This window comes from Pseudophryne corroboree, chromosome 4, assembly GCF_028390025.1.
Source record: "Pseudophryne corroboree isolate aPseCor3 chromosome 4, aPseCor3.hap2, whole genome shotgun sequence".
In the NCBI taxonomy this organism is placed as follows: domain Eukaryota; kingdom Metazoa; phylum Chordata; class Amphibia; order Anura; family Myobatrachidae; genus Pseudophryne; species Pseudophryne corroboree.
Window position 1 is genome coordinate 335,267,517 of NC_086447.1, and position 10,120 is coordinate 335,277,636.

General features: G+C 44.7%; 1 protein-coding gene across 1 annotated transcript in view; it reads right to left on the bottom strand.

Moving 5' to 3' along the window:
* XXYLT1 (xyloside xylosyltransferase 1) overlaps positions 1–9,852 on the bottom strand; it is a 620,340-nt gene extending 610,488 nt beyond the window's left edge. Inside the window, exon 1 of the mRNA XM_063916431.1 lies at positions 9,257–9,852. Coding sequence (XP_063772501.1) covers positions 9,257–9,724 — 468 coding nt within the window. The 5' untranslated portion in view covers positions 9,725–9,852. The remainder of the gene's footprint in view (positions 1–9,256) is intronic.
* Between the last annotated feature and the right edge of the window lie 268 nt (positions 9,853–10,120).

The following is a 10,120-nucleotide window of genomic DNA, read 5'->3' on the forward strand; positions in this document are numbered from 1 at the left end:
TTGACATGAAAGTAAGCATCCTTGATGTCCCGAGACATCATGTAGTCCCCTTCTTCCAGGTTCGCAATCACTGCTCTGAGTGACTCAATCTTGAATTTGAACCTCTGTACGTAAGTGTTCAAAGATTTTAGATTTAGAATCGGTCTCACCGAGCCGTCCGGCTTCGGTACCACAACAGTGTGGAATAATACCCCGTTCCCTGTTGCAGGAGGGGTATCTTGATTATCACCTGCTGGGAATACAGCTTGTGAATGGCTTCCAAAACTGTCTCCCTGTCAGAAGGAGACATCGGTAAAGCCGACTTTAGGAAACGGCGAGGGGGAGACGTCTCGAATTCTAATTTGTACCCCTGAGATATCACCTGAAGGATCCAGGGGTCTACTTGCGAGTGAGCCCACTGCGCGCTGAAATTCATTGAGACGGGCCCCCCACCGTGCCTGATTCTGCTTGTAAAGCCCCAGCGTATACTGAGGGCTTGGCAGAGGCGGGAGAGGGTTTCTGTTCCTGGGAACTGGCTGATTTCTGCAGCCTTTTTCCTCTCCCTCTGTCACGGGGCAGAAATGAGGAACCTTTTGCCCGCTTGTCCACGAAAAGACTGCGCCTGATAATACGGCGTCTTCTCATGTTGAGAGGCGACCTGGGGTACAAACGTGGAATTCCCAGCTGTTGCCGTGGCCACCAGGTCTGAAAGACCGACCCCAAATAACTCCTCCCTTAATAAAGCAATACTTCCAAATGCCGTTTGGAATACGCATCACCTGACCACTGACGTGTCCATAACCCTCTACTGGTAGAAATGGACAACGCGCTTAGACTTGATGCCAGTCGGCAAATATTCCGCTGTGCATCACGCATATATAAAAATGCATCTTTTAAATGCTCTATAGGCAAAAATATACTGTCCCTATCTAGGGTATCAATATTTTCAGTCAGGGAATCCGACCACGCCAACCCAGCACTGCACATCCAGGCTGAGGCGATTGCTGGTCGCAGTATAACACCAGTATGTGTGTAAATACCTTTTAGGATACCCTCCTGCTTTCTATCTGCAGGATCCTTAAGGGCGGCCATCTCAGGCGAAGGTAGAGCCCTTACAAGCGTGTGAGCGCTTTATCCCCCCTAGGGGGTGTTTCCCAACGCACCCTAACCTCTGGCGGGAAAGGATATAATGCCAATAACATTTTAGAAATTATCCGTTGTTATCGGGGGAAACCCACGCATCATCACACACCTCATTTAATTTCTCAGATTCAGGAAAACTACAGGTAGTTTTTCCTCACCGAACATAATACCCCTTTTTTGGTGGTACTCGTATTATCAGAAATGTGTAAAACATTTTTCATTGCCTCAATCATGTAACGTGTGGCCCTACTGGAAGTCACATTCGTCTCTTCACCGTCGACACTGGAGTCAGTATCCGTGTCAGCGTCTATATCTGCCATCTGAGGTAACGGGCGCTTTAGAGCCCCTGACGGCCTATGAGACGTCTGGACAGGCACAAGCTGAGTAGCCGGCTGTCTCATGTCAACCACTGTTTTTTATACAGAGCTGACACTGTCACGTAATTCCTTCCAACAGTTCATCCACTCAGGTGTCGACCCCCTAGGGGGTGACATCACTATTACAGGCAATCTGCTCCGTCTCCACATCATTTTTCTCCTCATACATGTCGACACAAAAGTACCGACATACAGCACACACACAGGGAATGCTCTGATAGAGGACAGGACCCCACTAGCCCTTTGGGGAGACAGAGGGAGAGTTTGCCAGCACACACCAGAGCGCTATATATATACAGGGATAACCTTATATAAGTGTTTTTCCCCTTATAGCTGCTGTATAGTTAATACTGCGCCTAATTAGTGCCCCCCTCTCTTTTTTTAACCCTTTCTGTAGTGTAGTGACTGCAGGGGAGAGACAGGGAGCTTCCCTCCAACGGAGCTGTGAGGGAAAATGGCGCCAGTGTGCTGAGGAGATAGGATCCGCCCCTTTTTCGCTGACTTTTCTCCTGCTTTTTTATGGATTCTGGCAGGGGTTAAATGCATCCATATAGCCCAGGAGCTATATGTGATGCATTTTTTTGCCATCCAAGGTGTTTTTATTGCGTCTCAGGGCGCCCCCCCCCCAGCGCCCTGCACCCTCAGTGACCGAAGTGTGGTGTGCTGAGAGCAATGGCGCACAGCTGCAGTGCTGTGCGCTACCTTGTTGAAGACAGGACGTCTTCTGCCGCCGATTTTCCGGACCTCTTCTGCCTTCTGGCTCTGTAAGGGGGCCGGCGGCGCGGCTCTGGGACCCATCCAAGCTGGGCCTGTGATCGTCCCTCTGGAGCTAATGTCCAGTAGCCTAAGAAGCCCAATCCACTCTGCATGCAGGTGAGTTCGCTTCTTCTCCCCTTAGTCCCTCGATGCAGTGAGCCTGTTGCCAGCAGGTCTCACTGAAAATAAAAAACCTAATCTAAAACTTTCACTAAGAAGCTCAGGAGAGCCCCTAGTGTGCACCCTTCTCGTTCGGGCACAGAGATCTAACTGAGGCTTGGAGGAGGGTCATGGGGGGAGGAGCCAGTGCACACCAGATAGTCCTAAAGCTTTCTTTAGATGTGCCCAGTCTCCTGCGGAGCCGCTATTCCCCATGGTCCTTACGGAGTCCCCAGCATCCACTTAGGACGTTAGAGAAAAGTAAATTACAGGCTGTAATGTAACAAAATAAGTAAAAACCCAAGGGGGGTGGGGGGGGAGAATGCTTCAGCATGGCACTGTATATGTATCAACATATGTAATTTATCAACAGCACAGAATATAAAATAAAACAGGCGATTCCTGACCTGGGATATCATCAGCTAATAATTTAGATGGAGTTCATTCCATTAAATACGTAGGGTTTCCATAAATGATGTGATTGCTTCTCCGACAAATGTTCGCTTGTATCAATAATTGCAGTCAGATTGGACAAGTTGTTAGCAGTGGGAAAAGATAGAATGTAGGAAGACCACACAGTAGTTATATGGCTGGCGCTATGCTCAACCTCCCCCCTAATTGCTTTTATAGGTTGCTCACCAGTATTTATGTATTGCAGTCCTGGGAGTTTTGGGGGCGAGATTCCATCTAATTCTGACTGATAATTACGTTTATACCGTGTGCATCTATCAACTTGAATATTGTATATACTCTGAATAGCCTGATGAGCTGAGGAAACAGCTTGGATTGGCTACCACCCATTTAAATACGCTCCATACCTGCATGCACTTCACACATTCTGAAGAAACCGCATCACCACCATAGCTTAGAAACGCATTAAAGAATTACAGGTGACCGTGCCTACTCACCCCGGAGTGCGACCAGTGAAGGAGACCTCACAAGCAGTGGCTATGTCCTCCCTCCCTACCGCGGACTCACGTAATTCTTCCGGTCAAGTCCACAACTCGTCGCACACTACATTGGGATTCTTTAAAAACTCCCAGGACCGCAAAACAAATACTGGTGAGCAACCTATAAAGCAAATAGGGGGGGGGGGGTTGAGCATAGCGCCAGCCCTATAACAATTGTGTGGTCTTCCTGCATGCTATCTTTTCCCACTGCTAACAACTTGTCCAATGTGGCTGCAATTATTGACACAAGTCAACATTTGTGGGAGAAGCAATCACATCTTATTTAATGGAATGAACTCCATCTAAAATGATAAGCTTATGATATACCAGGTCAGGAATCACTGAATCAACTGTTTTATATTTTATTCTGTACTATTGATAAATGTATGTATCAACATATTTAAAATTTATCTTTTAAAAATAAAATTGTAATTCAATATTATTGTGCACTTTCTAGGCATTTTGTTGTCAATACAGATTCTATATTGTATTTGTTCATTGACACTCCAGAGTGTTAGTTGGGCGCTGCACAATGGGGTTTTTACTCATTTGAATTTTTTTTTTTTTTTTTTTTCAAAAGGTGATATATGCTGTATGCTTATTTAAGCTAACCTAAATTAGTGCCCGATTTTGTGTACTTGTGTTAGAATAAAGCTAGGTACATACTGGATCTACGTGTATTCGTTTAGACATCGGAAAGAAAGCCCTTGAGCCCAAATTTTGCGTACCCACCGGAACGAGTTTTATTCTTACATTCTTCATAAGCATAAACAAGGTCGCTAGTGGTATTGCTAGGTGCAGCACGTCAAACCTAGCGTCCATCACTAGTGACCGCAGGAGCACGCAATCACCTGTACACACAGAGCGATGTAGACGATTTCTTGTTAGGAAGCAGCAAATTGACCCGACAGCACTCCAGTATGTACCTAGCTTACGACCACCATTCTAACGAAGGACCATGGTTGTATTTCAAGGACCCTTGTCATCGTAATTCCATTAAAAAGGACTCCATTTGAAGACTGAAAAATTTACTTTGTGTAAGTTATTCAAAAGGAGGACTAAACTTATATTTTATTTTTACATGTTTATTTGCATGATTGTAAATAATATGTACCAAAAACATGAAAGGCCTAAATATTACATTTACTTAGAGTACAGTCCCCACTGGGCAAGGGATCAGCTGGGCAGCTCTCCCATCAGAGGCTTGTTATTGTCCATGGCTTCCTACGTCCCCCAGGCTGATTCATAACTGCAGCAACCGAAGCTCAGCTCCGATGGGGCACCTTCAGAGTTTCTGTGCATGCACAGCTCATTGTATAGTGGGAGTGTAAAGGGGAAGGGGGAGCAGCTCCTCCATGGGCATAAGCTCCACGAGTTACTCCTTACAGCTCCAGCAACACAGGAGGTAGGGGCTGCTCTGCTCCACTGGCACTGATGTTCCCACTGTGTCACAGAGTCATTAAAAATTACATAAATCTATTCTAGATATATAATATTAAACATACAACATATAAATCCAACAGAAAAGATGGCACACTCACAAATGTATAAACTGCAGGGGTGCAGAGAAGTCTCAGTAAACAACAGGCACACTGTAGTTGCTACTATTTGTATTTCACAGAAAAAGAGTGCAGTCACCATTGCTTCATAATGATAAGCAAAGCAGTCCTTTATTTAATCACAGCAAGGTACAAAAGATTGGTCAACGATTCGGCCCACAGTAGCACCTTTATCAAGATTCCATTCAGCATGAAACGCCACATAACTTGCTGTGCTGAAGAACCTTCGTAAATACCCTTAACATCAGATCAACCACGCCCACCCCCAGACGTGACAGCATAATCTAAAGCAGCAAAGCCTAAAATGAATCCTCTCAGTAAGCAAACCATCTATGCAGGCATACATGGACTGTAATATAGGGATAAACTGTCCAGCTGCAATTTAGATAAATCCTGTATTTACAAGGAAACTCGGGGCCGAATTCAAATCTTATGGCGGGTCCCGGCATCCGCGAGTGCCCGTCGCTATTCAAATGTTGCTGCCAACAGGCGCGAGAAGGTCATTTCAGCTCGCTGCCCCCAAACGTGGCGAGCGGAAATTAGCGTAAAGAGACCCGTTTTTTGGGTGCCCAAATGGATCTTTTCACGCTCGCGACCATTCGTTTAGTGAGGTTTAGGTGCTTTGCACGCCTAAACGTGACTCTAATGGGCGCAATCAGCACTATAAGTGGGGACAATTGAATATTGTTCCACGATCTCCCATCACTTTAGACAATTTAATTTCCCCCTATGTGTGTGTGTATTAAAGAGATCACCAACATATAACAAAACCCATATAGAAATTAAAATAGAAATACAGGTTGAGTATCCCATATCCAAATATTCCAAAATACGGAATATTCCGAAATACGGACTTTTTTGAGTGAGAGTGAGATAGTGAAACCTTTGTTTTTTGATGGCTCATTGAACACAAATTTTGTTTAATACACAAAGTTATTAAAAAGATTGTATTAAATGACCCTCAGGCTGTGTGTATAAGGTGTATATGAAACATAAATGAATTGTGTGAATGTACACATACTTTGTTTAATGCACAAAGTTATACAAAATATTGGCTAAAATTACCTTCAGGCTGTGTATAAGGTGTATATGTAACATAAATGCATTCTGTGCTTAGACTTAGGTCCCATCACCATGATATCTCATTATGGTATCTAATTATTCCAAAATACAGAAAAATCCGATATCCAAAATACCTCTGGTCCCAAGCGTTTTGGATAAGGGATACTCAACCTGTACTCAAAATAGACAATTTTTTTTGTGTATTATAACTGCTATATGGGTTCCCTGTGGCTCCTTGTGATAGCAGACAGTAGTTTTTATAGTTTTTTTTGCGTTATACTTTTTACTATAACAGCCACACTGCACTCCAGTCTGGAACGCATCACTGGTGTGCATGCGCTAGATGGCTGGGTTACTGAGCACACGCGGATGCACTCCACATTTGAAAGCATTGCTACTGTCCATGCACCAGAAGTTTTTGGTCCGTGAGAGGGCAACAGTTTTGCGTTTTCCACACTGGCAGCCCTCTACTCCTACTTTTGTTTATTATATTATGTTGACTGGAACCCGGAAGCGAGGCCTCTCCCAGGATATAAGTGCTGGAACGTACTGGAACATTTGGCTACTCTTTTGACTGACTGGTGTTCGTATTTTAGGAGCTACAAGTAAGTATTGTCTGTCTTGAGAAATGTCCAGAGAGACAAACGTCGACTCCCATTTCTGTGACAAGAAATACCAGTAAAACTTACCATTTTGTTTGTCTGCTTGGCGAGTGTTCTCTACAGTGTTTACATATATCTGGACCCAGGATTGGGATATACCCATGTGGTGCACCGCTTCTGCTGTTGACTATAGGGAGTGTAGATATTCTTTTTATTTATAACACAGATAAATATATAATTGGTTTATGTATACATAAGAAAATAACTCATATTTACCATACATAAATTACAGACACATCCTCATACATCCAGCCTCAATACGCCATGCAGAGCGAGATGCCTGGAGTAAATTAGCCACCAAGTCCCATGCAGCACACATTGGGTGTCTTTTTTTGCCAAGGACACTTGTATATACTGGGTGTGACTGAGTCTATATATGGAGCAGAACAGAACTTGTATTGGAAAAAATCTGTGGCTGCTACACTGTAGCACTTCGTGTACAGATTCAGACTGAGTCACACATCAGCAGTGTCTCCTGGTGCGTCCTAATCACATTGCATTATGAAAAAGATGCATATTCAGAAAAAACGATACACGACGCTAGAACATTTTCACACGACCTGGCGTGCCAAGCGGGGCTGTTTGATGTGACCGCAGCAAAGATGTATGAGCACACATCAGTTGTGTGTGGGAGCATGTTCACTGTAAAGCCACAACAGCTGCTAACATATCATTGCTAGGCAGCATGTTTATACCATTTATTATATTTCTTATTTATTGCAATGCTGAAAGTTTTTAGAATGAGTGAGACCGGCAGATAGAAGTGGAGTGACATTATTTAAATACGCATGTCCCTTTTGTAGTTTTTTTTTTTTTTTTTTATATACAGCAAGCACCACTATGGCACAGTATACAACAGTATGGGCCCGAGACAGACGCAGTGGCGATGCTGGACACAGTGATGTTTTTGTCTGCACATGTATATGAGTTGCACCGCGCATACATCCCAATGGTGTTCATACAGAGTCATGGTACAAGTTCAGACGCATGCACAAAGAAGTGTACTTACAATGTGTTGTATGTTCCTGGCCAGTTACAGGGGAGTGGGCTAATCGCAGAAGCAGCATATCATAGGCATGTTGCTGAAAGTGGTTGCATAGAGACGCTGAATCGCTCACATTGGAGGCTACACTCAGGAGGATGATCTGCAACTAGCATAGGCCGGCTGCATGTTTCAATGGTGGCGTCTAAAGATGCACATAACAAATGCAGCATCTGCAGACGCTCAAAGTGGGCAGTCTTTGCACAATCGGACACATGGATGTACGCCAGGGAAGGGCTTTGTAGCAGCATTACCATAAACTCACAGACACAACTGCTGCAAAAGACCCAAGTCCAAAGACATACGTCAGTAAAGCAAAACTGCAGGCAAGACATACAAGATCCTTTGGCCCGTCCTTATATGCCCTGCCTGCTGCTTTGGGTTACTGTGTGCCCTTGCTGACACATGGCTTTGGACTTTCCTCAAATTTTCAGACATTACATTTATTTAGATAATAGTGTGCAGGCCATCCAAGCAGCGATGCCAACAGTGAGCTGCATCAAAACGTCTCAGAGTAGTCAGCAGAGGCGGATTGGCCATAGGGTCTACAGGGAAGATTCACGGTGGGCCGACGCACCCGTGGGGCCTGTTTTGTTCGAGGACATGTGGTCCTATTTATAGACATAATGAATAAAATGCCAAACAATTTGCATATATGAAAATGACTTTGCCACTTAGCCTGTGATTGCAGATGATCTAGTGTATGCTCTGTCTGCCTGCTTGGCTGACATATAAGATTGAGTGAATAGTGATTGGGATACAGTTGGTGTAATAAGCAAGAAAATATATCTTTCTAAAGAATTATATAGTTTCCTAAATTCTAAAAGGTGTATCATATAATGTGCTCATAATATGTAATTTTATTTATTTTTAACTTCCCCCTTGATGCTGGACATGCCCACTATCTGGAAAGTCTTGGGGGGAGGGTGCTGCTGCCATGGCCCATGGCTAGACCTTACACCTCTGGTGCTGCCCAAGTGGGGCCACTAGTACAAATTTTTTCCAGGGCCGCTTTTTGTTCCCAATCCGCCCCTGGTAGTCATACACCAGCAAATAGTGAGGCTGATCCAGAAGAAAAAAAAAGAAGGGGAAAAAAAAAAAAAAAACGACACACACACACACACACACACACACACACACACACACACACACACACAACATTGCACTGCAAGAGGGGCAGATTTAAAATAAGCACAGAGTTACTGAATTAGGAAGGGATATAGGAGTATCAATATCAGTAAAAAAAAAAAAAAACTGCTCAGTATTTCTTCGCTGAATGCAAAAGCAAACAGTGTTTTCCCTGCATGCAAGCACACAAAAAAAAAAAAAAATGCAGTCACACCCCCAGGGTGCCCAATACCATGTTCCAGTACAGGAAACATTGCTACCTATATAATGTAGTGCACATTTTCCAAAATAGAGTTTCGGGTACAATAATGGAGATTAAGAAACACCAAGCTACTTGTACCAATGTAGCCTTCTCCATGCTACACCTGTTTGTGATCCCCACTGTCTACCTTCTCCATTTCCAACATGAAGCTGCTCTTCTATCTACCCTGACACCCACCTTATACTTGAAGCTGGCCCCCTGTAGCAGGTCCCTTAGCATAGCTTTGCCAATCTCCTTGCTGGGCTCGTCAGACACAAAGTGCAGGCTGAGCACCTCATTGCTCTCAAACTTGCCATACTTCACCAGGGAGCTGAGAGCCACCTGGAACTTGTCCCCCAGCCCAGGACTCCGGTCAACCTTAGTAAACATCATCAGCAGGTGGTAGTCCAGCACCCCGCGGCTCTCCAGGGTCTTGCTCTTGCCCTCACTGAGTTTCAGCTCCGATGAAGAAGAGTACAGGTCCGACTCTGGGCTCATACTGTGGGCAGCGCTGTTCTGCTTCATCCGCCTGGTGGTGCTGGAGAAATTCTCCTTCCCAGACCCCAGGTAATAGAAGGCGAACACAGCCAGGGCTGCCACGAAGAGCAGGAAGGCTTGGTAGGACCTCATGGTGATGATCCTACCCAGCAGCTGCCCTTTGCTCATGCCCAGCCGCCCGCCAAGCGTCTATTTACACCGCTCATTGCCAGCTCTGTGCCGTGCTACAGGAGGAAGCCATACTGGATGTGCAGGGACGATCACGTGACCGAAAGAGCAATCAGCCAATCACTTCTAAGCCCACCTCTCTCCAACCACTTCTGGAGAACCGGATTGGTCACGCCCTAAAGTATTGGAAGCGGTAACAGTCGTGTTGTCTATGGTGGCGTCACTCTCAGCAAAGCTTAATTAAGCTTATTACTCTCACTAGTATATGTAGCCAAAAGCAATATACTGTACTGAGGGCGGCCAACTCATGTCCTATAAGTATTAGTTACGTGCGTGATATCATTTAGTTAGGAAGATTTAGAACGGCACAACTACACACATATAAATATATATAAA